Below are 13,385 nucleotides of genomic sequence, written 5' to 3'. Positions count from 1 at the left end.
TCTAATAATGCTTCCAGGTCACTGAGCTGTTCCTGCCAATTTTTAGAAATGAGACTTTGGTTGGTGAAAATAAAACAATGCATTTAACAGCATCATAACATGCAAATGAACTGTGATTTCCACATGCTTGCATACTGTTTTGATATTGAGAGCATACATTCAGATGGAAAATTTTCACCAAATGTTTGCTCTGCTAAGAAACAAAGTGACATGTTTTGTTGCCTGTTATTTTATTATTTCTGATTGTGGGTTCCTAAATGTCAGATCATGGACATGTAACAAACCACAAGGCAAATGTAACATATTTGCATGCAAGCCACAGGGACACATTGTGCACGTATTTTTTTAAGATCATTTAAACACTGAGTAGGGAAAGATCAGACAAGCTTTTGCTGGTAACAGTGTACTCATTACAGAATTATGGAGAGCATTATACCTTTCCTCATGCACTCCGTAGTCAAATTAAGTTCTATGTTTCTGACTTATTAGAGGTTTTCTGGGGTGAGATAAGGGCTGGACCTAGTATCATTTTGCTTTTTGTTTATTCAAATCACACCGTGGTGAGGATTTTCACATCCTGTCTTTTGAAACACAAGCTGAGCTTCACCAATGAGGTAACCTGAAACAAGCAATCAAATATTTGAAGCTAATTCAATCTGTCCCTGGCAAAAGAGCACCGAGTAATCAAATTTGGATTTGTTCACTATTCATTCTGCATGCCAGGCTTGATATCTGAAGTGGAAAGATATGAGGTCCTAGGAACACTTGAGCAAAACCATCGTTACTCCCTGATTGAGCTTCTGCTCTCTGCTCCTACTTGTAGGGATTTCTCTTCTTTATTTCTCCTTCTTAAAAAAAAAAAAAGCAAGAAAGAAACGTCTATGGTAGTTTTACTGGATACTAACCATGCTAAAACTTCTACCACTAAAGTCTGAGAAAGAAAAAGGTAGACAGGCTGTGTCTTTCCACACTTGGAATAAAATGCATAAATGACAGGAGTTAACACATCAAACATGTTTTGAGTCATGCCTGTTCGAGTTAGTATGTTTATCCCCAAATCCATCATAGAGAGGACCTTTATCATAGAAGACTTCCATTCTCTAAGTTGCAGAGAGCATTAGAAAGAAGTTTTCAAGAGGCCCAGAACCCTCACTGTGGTTCTCCTCATCAAACTGGGCCATCGGTTCAAAGAGCTAGAGGATTCCAGGCTGCAGGGCTGACCAGGTGATGCTACGCCCCCAGGCACCGCCAGGCGAGGCCTGTACCCTACCACTGGGACCATTTCCCAGCCCCTTCCAACATGCATGAAAGAATGGGAGAAAATGCATGGATGTCCATATTAAGGGTCAGAAGGATATCGTCGCGACATTGGCAGCTCTTTATTTATTGTTTGGTTTGGAAGTCACAGCACACCGTGCTCTTGGTTCCAAGCTCGGGGAGCACGCCTGAGAGTGCTCAGGGGACCAAATGAGGTGTGGGATCAAGCCAGGGCAGCCTCGTACAAGGCAAGTGCCACACAAGTTGTACAATCTCTGGCCCTAAGCATTTCTTGAGTTTCTCAAGATTAGAACAAAAGTGTAGTCCTGGGTACTGACTTAAGCTCTCTTATAACTAGTTTCTTCACTTGTATGACTTAGTAGTAATGACACTTGCTTCACCAAGTTTTAACATAACACCTATGTTAGGTGTGATGATAAGTATTTGATAAAAGGTTGCAGTTTTTATTACCAGGTAAGAGATAGTGGTAGAATGGGAATAACTGATCATGACATCTTGCCATTAGACTATTAAAACAAGGGACACTGATGGAGAGAAGTGGGCTCTTTGGTGGTGGGTATGGTGTCAGAATGATGGCTGCATGAAATTATCATTAACAGTACTGTAAATCACAGTGTTTCAATAAAAATAGGGAAGGGGACATTGAAACATAAATTTATATCACAAAAGAGTAATGGAGGGAAAGAAATAGGAGCAAACCAATAAAAAACTAAACATCAAAAGTAAATAAATAAAAATTTATAAAATTATTCAAAAATATAAGCTAAAGAGAATAAAGTTCTATGACTCCCCCTTGCCCCTCTCCCCTCACGCACACACCACATATACCAACATGGTCAATGAAATTCAGAAATAGGGGAAAATCATGGAAAGGGTAAAGTTAGTGAATAAATCATGGGAAGGAAAAGGAAAAAATTATGGAGAGTGGAAGGGAAAGAAATCACAGAGGAAAATGGTAGTTGTAGAATAATATCTGATAATAAGTTATCACTGATTGGCTGTCCAACATCTCAATATAAGAAAAGATGCAGACATGAATCACAGTAGATGTGATATAAAACCAACACCTGGGAAAGGCTTGCCTCCCCAAGAAAAGCCTGCATTTACAGGGGCCCAGAGAGTTAGTCACAGGCAGGCAATAACTGATGTTTTCAGAGGACTGGTTCTCAATTACTAAGGAAAAGCATCACTTTGAAAGAAGGGAATAATGTTGTCATTCATGGCATCTGTTAGGAATGAGCATTAAACTTTGTGTGGCAACTGTTTCAATAATAAAATGTATATTCCCAAATAAATTCTATATGATTTTGACCTACATCTTAGAAATAAAACAACTTTTTATCTCCGAAAATAAAGTTGACTTCCTGAACTGGTACTCACGTTTTCTGCTAGGAGATGTCATACTGCCTGGAGGAATTTCAGCTGCCTGTGAATCTTCTGGGCCTTTCTATTTTAAATGAAAAAAAAATAGCCAATAAAAGATAATCCATCATTTTGCTGAAAAACAAATATCTGGAGAGTTATGTTTACTCCTCAAGGTATTTTAAAACACTAGAGCACCATGAAACTTAAATCTCAGAAATAAATGTAGAAGGCAGATTTGAATATCTATAGAGTTTTGCACCAGTTTAGATGAAAACTAGCACTTTTGTGAATCACACAATTCCATTTAGAGCCAGAGGTTACTTAGACCATGTAATTCAGACTCTTAAATTATGTAAGCTTGGGGGCAGGGGGCACAGAGATGGTACAGCAGCTAAGGTGCTTGGACAAGCCAACCTGAATTGGCTCCCCAATTCCTCATACAATCTCCTGAGCTTGCCAGGAGTGATCCCTGAGCATAAACACTGAAGTAAGCCTGGAGCACCAAATTAATAATTAATATATAAATTATGCAAGTCTTTCTGAAATTCAAAACCTGTGGGGAATTAAAAACCAATTCTTAATTCTTGACCTAATTTGGCACTTCTCCCCTACAGGAGACTGAGGTTCCAATAAAAAAATAATCCCTCATTTCATTTATTATAGCTGAATTTTCTGTTTTGTTCCTTTGTCTGTTGGCAAAAGAACACTGCTAATTAAATAAATCAACATGCTCTAAAAGATAAATACAATAAATTTCTTGGAGATTTTTCTCATATGATGGAGAAATGACATTTGGAAACTGAATTCTCTGCATTAAGATGATATGATTTTTTATGTCTGAGACTACTCAGGGCTCAATTTCAGACAAGTCACTTCCTTTCTCTCTGCCACAGATTCTTCTATTATAGGAGAGGAATGCCTTTCTCTGCCCATCAAACATGCTTTATGAAAAAGCATATTTATTTTAGTCAAGATATGAAAACATTGCGACAGATTTTGCATGAGACCTTAATTGTCTGTTAAAAAAAATATATGAAACAGAGAAAGTAAACCTAACATTCATTGGTCATAACAGCATTTCTCCACCAGGGGCCAGATGGCCCCTGGATATTTCACAGGTGAAAATCATATAAATGGAGAACTGAAAGATTTGGGGATCAACAGGTAGGAAAGGGGGTCACAGGGAGGAAACAAGGACAGAAGGGGCACCAGCTATTATAAAAGGTTGATAAATGCTGTTAGAATAAACAGCAACTATTCATTCAAATGATGCAATGATACATTCATTTAGAGGGATAGCTGAGTCAGATGGTAGGGTTATGTGTCTTTTGCCTGAAACTGATGGGCCTAGAAAAAAATTATGTGGTTTTTAATAACTTCTATTAAAACCCTGAGCATAATCAAAGGCTGTTTGGGTCTCTTCAATATAGGAGTTCAAATATTTATTCCAAGTCCCTCCCAAAAAAACTTTAAATAGTCACAATGTGTGAAGGAATTTAGAGACAGACATTCAAAATTCCTTTTGATTGAAAAGAATTGAAAGTTCCCTACCTTCCTGAAAACATGACAACAGGAAATCAAACTAGTCCAGCAATCTTTTTTTTTTTTTTTCCCCTTTATTTTATTTTATTTTTTTTAAAGTTGTAGATTTACAATTTTTTGTGCTTTGGTTTCAATTATACAATGATCAGATACCCATCCCTCCACCAGTGCCCATTTTCCACCACCATGGATAATATCCCTCCCACCCCCATCCCCCCATCCCCCCGTCTCTGTGGCAGGGCAATCCCCTGTGTTCTCTCTCTCCTTTTGGGTGTTGTGGTCTGCAAAAGAGGCATTGAGTGGCAAACATGTTCAGTCCATAGTCTACTTTCGACATGCATCTCCCCTCCTGGGAGGATCCTCCAAACATCCTTTATTTGGTGCTCCCTTCTCTATCTGAATAGCCCTTTCCTCTAGGATACCCGGCTGGCCTCTAAGTTATGGAGTAATCCTCCTGGTGCTGATCTCAGCTATTCTTGGGTATTAATCTCATACTTTGTTACTTTATATCCCCCAGATGAATGCAATCTTTCTATGTCTATCCCTCTCTTTCTGACTCATTTCGCTTAGCATGATACTTTCCATATTGTACCACTTGTATGTAAATTTCATGACTTCATCTTTTCTAAGAGCTACATAGTACTCCATTGTGTAGATGTACCAAAGTTTCTTTAACCAGTCATCTGTTCTTGGGCATTCAGGTTTCTTCCAGTTTCTGGCTATTGTAAAGAGTGCTGCAATGAACAAACAAGTGCAGATGTCACTTCGACTATACATTTTTGCCTCTCTGGGATATATTCCCAGGAGTGGTATTGCTGGGTCAAATGGGAGCTCAATTTCTAATTTTTTGAGAATCGTCCATACTGTTTTCCAGAAGGGCTGAACCAGTGGACATTCCCACCAACAGTGAAGGAGTGTCCCTTTCTCGCCACATCCACGCCAGCATCGGTTGCTTTTGTTCTTTTGAATGTGGGCCAGTCTCTGAGGTGTGAGATGGTATCTCATTGTGGTTTTGATCTGCATCTCCCTGATGATTAATGATGAAGAGCATTTTCTCATGTGCTTTTTTGCCATTCGGATTTCTTCTTTGAGAAAGTTTCTGTTCATTTCATTGCCCCATTTTTGGATGGGGTTGGATGTTTTCTTCTTGTGGAGTTTAACCAGTATTTTGTATATCCTGGATATCAACCCCTTGTCAGATGTGTATTCGGTGAATATCCTTTCCCATTCTGTAGACTGTCTTTGTATTTTGGTCACTGTTTCTTTGGAGGTGCAGAAGCTTCTTAGTTTAAGATAGTCCCATTTATCTATCTCTGTTTTCACTTGCTCGGCCAGTGGCGTGGCATCTTTGAAGATACCATTAGCTTCAATGTCATGGAGGTTTTTGCCAACTTTATCTTCAATGTACCTTATGGTTTCTGGTCTGATGTTGAGGTCTTTAATCCATTTTGATCTTACTTTTGTACATGGTGTTAGGCAGAGTTCTGAGCCTATTTTTTTGCATGTAGCCGTCCAGTGATGCCAACACAATTTATTAAAGAGGCTTTCCTTACTCCACTTTACATTACTTGCACCTTTATCAAAGATTAGATGAGCATATGATTGAGGAGAGATGTCAGTGTATTCAACCCTGTTCCATTGGTCTGCAGTTCTGCCTTTGTTCCAGTACCATGCTGTTTTAATTATTACTGCTTTGTAGTACAGTTTGAAGTTCGGGAGGTTGATTCCTCCCATTTTCTTTTTCCCAAGAATTGCTTTAGCTATTCGTGGGGGCTTATTGTTCCATATAAATTTCAAGAGTGTTTGCTCCATTTCTTTGAAGAATGTCATGGGTATCCTTATAGGGATTGCATTGAATTTATACAATGCTTTCGGTAGTATTGCCATTTTGACAATGTTAAGTCTCCCGATCCATGAGCAGGGGATATCTTTCCATTTCCTCATGTCCTCTTTTATTTCCTGAAGTAGCGTTTTGTAGTTTTCTTTATACAGGTCCTTTACTTCCTTAGTTAAGCTGATTCCTAGGTACTTGATTTTCTGGGGCACAATTGTGAATGGGATTGTTTTTTTCATGTTGCTTTCTTCTCTCTCACTGTTTGCGTATAGGAAAGCCATGGACTTTTGGGTATTGATTTTATAACCTGCAACTTTACTATACGAGTCTATTGTTTCTAAGAGTTTTTTGGTGGAAGTTATTGGGTTCTCTAAGTAGAGTATCATATCATCTGCGAATAGTGAGAGCTTGATTTCTTCCTTTCCTACCTGAATGCCCTTAATATCTTTTTCCTGCCTAATCGCTATTGCAAGTACTTCCAGTACTATATTGAACAGCAGTGGAGAGAGTGGGCATCCCTGTCTCGTCCCTGATCTTAGAGGGAAGGCTCTCAGTTTTTCCCCATTGAGGATGATGCTTGCTGTAGGCTTGTGGTAGATGGCTTTAATTATGTTGAGGAAGGTCCCCTCTATACCCATTTTGGCTAGGGTTTTCATCATAAAGGGGTGCTGGATCTTATCAAATGCTTTCTCTGCATCTATTGATATGATCATATGCTTTTTATCTTTTCTTTTGTTGATATGGTGGATTATGTTGATTGATTTCCGAATGTTGAACCATCCTTGCATCCCTGGGATGAATCCTACTTGGTCATGGTGTATGATCTTTTTGATGAGTAGTTGGATTCTATTTGCTAGTAGTTTGTTGAGGATCTTTGCATCTGTGTTCATCAGGGATATCGGCCTGTAATTCTCTTTCTTTGTGGTATCTCTGTCTGCTTTTGGTATCAGTGTGATATTTGCTTCGTAGAAACTGTTTGGAAGTGTTTTTGATATTTCAATTTCGTGGGAAAGCTTAAAGAGCATTGGGAGTAAGTCCTCTTTAAAGATTTGGAAGAATTCACTAGTGAATCCATCCGGGCCAGGACTTTTGTGCTTGGGGAGACTTTTTATTACCATTTCAATTTCCTTGATGGTGATAGGTCTGTTCAGGTATTCCAGGTCTTCTTGGTTCAGCCTTGGGAGTCTGTAGGAGTCTAAGAATTTATCCATTTCCTCGAGGTTTTGATGTTCCGTGGCATAAAGCTTCTCAAAGTACTCCCTGAGGATCCTCTGAATTTCTGTGGTTTCTGTTGTAATGACCCCCTTTTCATTTCTGATTCGGTTTATTAGGGTTTTCTCTCTCCCTTTCTTTGTGAGTTTTGCTAGAGGCTTATCGATCTTGTTAATTTTCTCAAAGAACCAGCTCTTGGTTTCATTGATCTTTCGGATTGTTTTTTGGGTTTCCATCTCGTTAATCTCTGCTCTGAGTTTTATTATTTCCTTTCTCCTGTTCGGGTTGTGCTCCTTTTTTTGGTCCTTCTCCAAGCTCTTAAGCTGTGAGGTTAGGTTACTTATGTGTGCTCGCTCCTCCTTCCTGAGGAATGCTTGTAGAGCTATAAACTTTCCTCTTAACACAGCCTTTGCTGTGTCCCATAAGTTTTGGTAACTCGTGTTCTCATTTTCATTCGTTTCTAGGAATCTTTTGATTTCCTCTTTGATTTCCTGTCTAATCCACTCGTTGTTCAATAGTGCACTGTTTAATTTCCAGGTGTTTGATTTAGTTTTCTGTTTTTGTGTGTGATTTACTTCTAATTTCAGCGCATTATGGTCTGAGAAGATTGTTGATACAATCTCTACCTTCTTAATTTTATGGAGGCATGTTTTGTGGCTCAGCATGTGGTCTATCTTGGAGAATGTTCCATGTACGCTTGAGAAGAATGTGTATTCAGCTTTTTGTGGATGAAGTGTCCTGTATATATCTACTAAGTCCCTTTCTTCCATTGTTTCCCTCAAATGAAGTATGTCCTTGCTAAGCTTGAGTCTGGTTGATCTATCAAGAGGTGACAGAGCAGTGTTGAAGTCTCCCACTAGTATTGTGTTGCTATTGATGTCTTTTTCCAAATCTATGAGTAGTTGTTTTAAGTACTTTGCTGGTCTCTCATTAGGTGCATATACATTTATTATTGTAAGTTCTTCCTGTTGTACAGATCCTCTGATCAATAAGTAATGGCCTTCACTGTCTCTTATGACCTTCCTCACTCTGAAATCAATGTGGTCTGATATAAGGATGGCTACCCCAGCTTTTTTATGGGAGCTGTTTGCCTGTAGGATTGTTTTCCAGCCTTTGACCCTGAGTCTGTGTTTGCTTTGACTATTGAGATGCGTTTCTTGCAGGCAGCAGAATGTTGGGTTCAATTTTCTAATCCATCCTGCCACTCTATGTCTTTTAATTGGTGCATTTAGCCCATTGACATTGAGAGAGATTATTGTTATGGGATTTTGTCCCATTGTTATGTTAAAATTGGGTGTATTTGAGGGGCCTTTCTTGCCTTAAAGTAGCCCATTTAGTTGTTCTTGTAACCATGGTTTTGAATCTATGAAGTTCCTGAGCTGTTGTTTGTCTGTGAAACTGTGTGTTGTTCCTTCTATTATGAATGAGAGTCTTGCTGGGAAAAGTATTTTTGGGGAGGCATTTATTTCATTGAGTTTTTTTACTATGTCCCACCACTGTTTTCGGGCCATGAGGGTTTCATCAGAAAAATCAGCTGTGAATTTTAAGGATGCTCCTTTGTAAGAGATTTCTTTCTTCGATCTTGCTGCTTTCAGAATTTTGTCTCTGTCTAAGGTTTTGGTCATTTTGATCAGAATGTGTCTTGGGGTATTTTTATTCGGATTTCTTCTAGCTGGTACCCTTCGGGCCTCCTGAATGTGGTCACAAGTTTTCTTCAGCTCTGGAAATGTTGTAGCAATGATGTCTTTGACAGTTTCTTCTTCATCGAGGTTTTCTTCCTGTCCCTCTGGGACTCCAATAATTCTTATGTTACCCCTCTTGGCTTCATCACGATCTTCTCTTGCCATCTGTTCCCGAATTGTGAGTCTCTTTTCCATTTTCTGCTCTTTTCGGGAGAGTCTCTGAACTTCATCTTCGAGCTCACTGATTCTGTTCTCAGCCGCTGTTACTCTGCTGCTGAGGCCTTCCACTGAGCTTTTCAATTCGCCTACGAGATTTTTCAGGTCTGACATTTCTGATTGCATTTTCCTCATTTCTGCCTTCAGATCCTCTTGTCTTCTATTGGCATTGCTTTCCATTGTTTCTTTTAATTCCCTAGGCATCCTAAGTAGCTCCCTTCTGAATTCCTTGTCAGAGAGGTTGTCTAACACTACAGTACTGTTGGTGTCATCTGGGCTAGACTCTTCAATATGAAAGTTTGGTGGGCTTTTGCGTTGCTTTACCATTGTGAGAGGTGTGGTTTAGTCCTTCACGTTCAGTGTTACTATTCTGCTTGATATGCAGTGTGAGTTAAGATAGGCTTATGAGTTATTGGCAACTGTATTTCTAGTTGCTGAGCTAAAATAGAGAAGTTTCCATCTAAGAAGTTAGCTTATGGTTCCTATGGCATATGTAGTGGGAAAATATTTCGCGGCCGCGTTAGCGGCCGCGGCTCCGGAAAGAGTCCCTGGCACTGGGCGAGGAGTTGGGAATGTCTCCTGTTTGGAATTGGAGCCGTTCAGCTTTGTTGCCCAGAGCTGGGCCTCTGTGCCCGTCCCACGCGGATCAGGGGTTGAAAACCGGCTGTCTCGGGGCTGTTTCTAGCTGCGCGTGCCCAGAGAGGAACCCAGGCCCTTGGGGGTGGGCTGTACCTGTTGGAATTGGAGCCGTTCAGCTTTGTTGCCCAGAGCTGGGCCTCTGTGCCCGTCCCACGCGGATCAGGGGTTGAAAACCGGCTGTCTCGGGGCTGTTTCTAGCTGCGCGTGCCCAGAGAGGAACCCAGGCCCTTGGGGGTGGGCTGTACCTGTTGGAATTGGAGCCGTTCAGCTTTGTTGCCCAGAGCTGGGCCTCTGTGCCCGTCCCACGCGGATCAGGGGTTGAAAACCGGCTGTCTCGGGGCTGTTTCTAGCTGCGCGTGCCCAGAGAGGAACCCAGGCCCTTGGGGGTGGGCTGTACCTTCCGCACCGAAGCCCGCCCGCCAGCACTTCCGCCCCCTAGTCCAGCAATCTTAAAACTTCATATCGCCCAATTTCCAGTATGGGCTGATCATGCATTTTAAATAACAAACGGAGGTGAGCTAGCATATTCAACTCATTTATCACTCATTCAGGGAGCTTCAGACAGTTGCTTAGATGCGCCTAGGGCTTCTGAACCCTTTATTCCAAAAGAAGTAATCAAACTGACACTAAAGTGATTTCTGAAGAATCTGTCTAAGAATCAGCTTGATGACATTATCTGCTTCAAACCACATGTGAAGTTTCTAAATGATAAACACAACAAGGCTTTGAATGAATTTCTTTAGAAGCCCAGCTTTGCTCCTATCTCTGAGTTAGCCTGGGCCTGCAATCAAATGCCAGGTTGTTAGTTTCTCTGTGCAACAGAGATTGTTCTTAAATTGTTCTTAAATTGCTTCCCCCTTTCCTAAGGTCCTGGGGACAGAAGGCATGTTTTATGCTACCTATTTCCTTCATATTTTCCTGTCCCATTAGGATGGAAATGTTGTTTAGAACATGATTAGAGGTGTGTTTCAAGACTTTGGAAGATTTTTGTCATAGAAAATTCAATGTAACAGAAGGCACATCCTATGAGACTTTGCTAGAGGCAGATCTGTTCACCCTTCATTACGAAACAAACACCCCAGTTCAGATGCATTAAATTCTTTGTTCACCACTTCTCAGCACCCACCTCATCATGACTAAGGATTAGTCAGAACGAAACAAACTAAAGGTCAATGGGCTTATAAAATTTTTTTAAAATAAAATTATGTAGATGTACAGAGTAGAGAACATTGATTAGAATCTGGGAACTATACTCTTGACTCTCTCAATTTCAGAAACTGGGCAAGATTTTCCAAACAATAATAACTATGACCAAGAATAGACAAATCACAAGCAGATTCGACTTATCTATCCTACTGTTTTCCATCTATTCATCAAAGAATTGGGGAAAGAGGATAATCAAATCAGTAAAGTGCTTCGGATCAGTAACCTACCAACTGGATCGTTGAAGTCGATTTGCCTCTGCCTGATGAGTCACTTAATTCAGAGTTGAGAGCAAGATGTTGGGACTGTCCTCCATGCCCATGAACCAGTGACAGATCCTGCCGGAAGAAGGGAAGAGGAGGAGGATTTAAAATTAGTGCTAGAGGTCACCAGTGCAGCCCCAGACAATTCCACGTTTCTTGGAATGTTCTGCTTATTCGTCAAAGTGGTGGGTGGCAGAAAAATAGAGCCAGAGAGTCTCATCATGATAAATATTTGCCCAAATGTATCACCTTGGAGAGGCACCAGACTGTTTTGAAACATCATGCATATTTGGAACGCTTTTAAAATGCAACTTCAAGGATAGTTATCATTTCATTTTTTTTTTTGCTTTAGGACCACACCCAGCTGTGCTCAGGCCTTACTTCTGGCTCTGACTGCAGGGATGGTTCCTGGATCATGAGACCATATGCCAGGGATCCAACCTGAGTTGGCTGCGAGCAAGGCAAGTGCCTTACCCACTATCCTGTCTCTCTGACCTAAAGATACTTATGATTTTAAAAGGCTTAAATAGTGACATATTTTCTATTCTCTTTTAAATTCACTGAAAAAAATTCTATTTACCTTCACTTGAAATTTTGATTCTTTCTGATGGAAATTCCCAAAGGACAAACATTCAAAGGATATTTTATCCCATCATGACTTCGGAAATGTTTTCCTAAATTAAAGCTTATGTTGCTTAAAAACACACCCAGTTCTTTCATTTAGCACATCACGAATCTTGAAGCTATGTTCTTAAAAGTCATTTTAAGTTTCCTATCCAGTTCAAGAACAATATCCATAAACTTAGCACTTAGGATACATAGAATTTATGTCATTCATTTTCACTGGGCTAAATTTCTCAATTTTATACATTGTTAAGATACTGGCTTTGTAATTTGGTTCTTCCCATCCAGGAATACTGTCCTATTGTACAGAAATGTACAAATGGCTTTTTATGCTTGTTGAGATTAGAATTCTTTTTGTGGAGGTTGAGTTCCTTATTTATGAGTAGAGGTGGGGATTGAAGATGGCATTCTTTATTTCTTAATCCTAAGAGCTTCCTAGCACTGGCTTTAGGTCAAAGAACAACCCAGCTTCATCCAAACACATTTGGAGAATATTAAAAACTTTCCTTTTGGAAAGTTTCAAATACACTGAACAGTTGAAATAATTGTAATGTAGACATTCAACCCTCTACTCCTTAGATACGACTACCAATAATTTATTCCAACTAGTTTATCACTTCATCTCTAACATTCACAAAAACATTTTATCTTTTGATCACGAAATAGAATTTTGCAAAGAGTTTAGGAGTGATAACAAACAGGTGCTGATATTTGGGGGAAAGTATGTGTTCTGTGACTAGGAAGAGCCAGAGATTATTAAGATACATCAAGGACTGAGCACTGAGAACCCAAAGACTTTGTAAGAAAGAAAAATGTATTCTAATTTTTCTGAAGTCTTTCAAAAGCATTGACTTTGCTTTTTCACTACCAGGAATGAGACTCTGGGACTCATGCATGCAAAGCATGTCATTTACCACTGGATCACATTATGAATCTCACCATCTCAACAGTTCACCAATTTTCACCTAGCATAATGTATAAGGACAACAGTAAAATAAAATCTGTAAGTAAACCATTCTGTGCTTGATGTTAACAGTATATGTCAAAATCTATAAAATACTGCTAAAATGAAAGAAAAAATTCCAAAATAAAGTATATACATACCTAACTAATGGGCTGGAGAGATAGCACAGCAGGTAGGGCATTTGCCTTGCAAGCGGCCAATATGGCCGACCCAAGTTCAATTTCTCTGCCCCTCTTGGAGAGCCCGGCAAGCTACCGAGAGTATCTCGCCCAAACAGCAAAGCCTGGCAGGCTACCCATGATGTATTTGATATGCCAAGCACAGTAACAATTGTCACAATGGAGACGTTACTGGGCCCGCTCGAGCAAATCAATGAACAATGGGAGGACAGTGACAGTGACAGTGACCTAACTCAATGGGTGGAGCACATGTTTTGCATGCAGAAGGCCTGGGTTTGATTCCTAACCCTGCATGCCCCCCTACCCCAACAAGATAAACAAAAAGGATAGACCACAGTCCCTTCCTCCGCATTTTCTTTTTCATTATTTTAAATGCTCTTAAGA

General features: G+C 40.0%; 1 protein-coding gene across 3 annotated transcripts in view; it reads right to left on the bottom strand.

The window, feature by feature from the left end:
- The window catches only part of SLC39A12 (solute carrier family 39 member 12), a 75,884-nt gene that overhangs the window by 43,790 nt on the left and 18,709 nt on the right, over positions 1 to 13,385 (bottom strand). For all 3 annotated transcript variants that reach the window (XM_056114623.1, XM_056114621.1, XM_056114622.1), the window contains exons 7-8: positions 11,202 to 11,309; positions 2,659 to 2,725 (exon numbers count right to left, since the gene is read on the bottom strand). In XM_056114623.1, the coding sequence (XP_055970598.1) occupies positions 2,659 to 2,725; positions 11,202 to 11,309 (175 nt within the window). The remainder of the gene's footprint in view (positions 1 to 2,658; positions 2,726 to 11,201; positions 11,310 to 13,385) is intronic.

This window comes from Sorex fumeus, unplaced genomic scaffold (assembly GCF_029834395.1).
Source record: "Sorex fumeus unplaced genomic scaffold, SorFum_2.1 ptg000026l, whole genome shotgun sequence".
Taxonomy (NCBI): Eukaryota; Metazoa; Chordata; class Mammalia; order Eulipotyphla; family Soricidae; genus Sorex; species Sorex fumeus.
The sequence above is the reverse complement of the archived record's forward strand: the minus strand, read 5'-3'. Positions and strand labels throughout refer to the sequence as shown.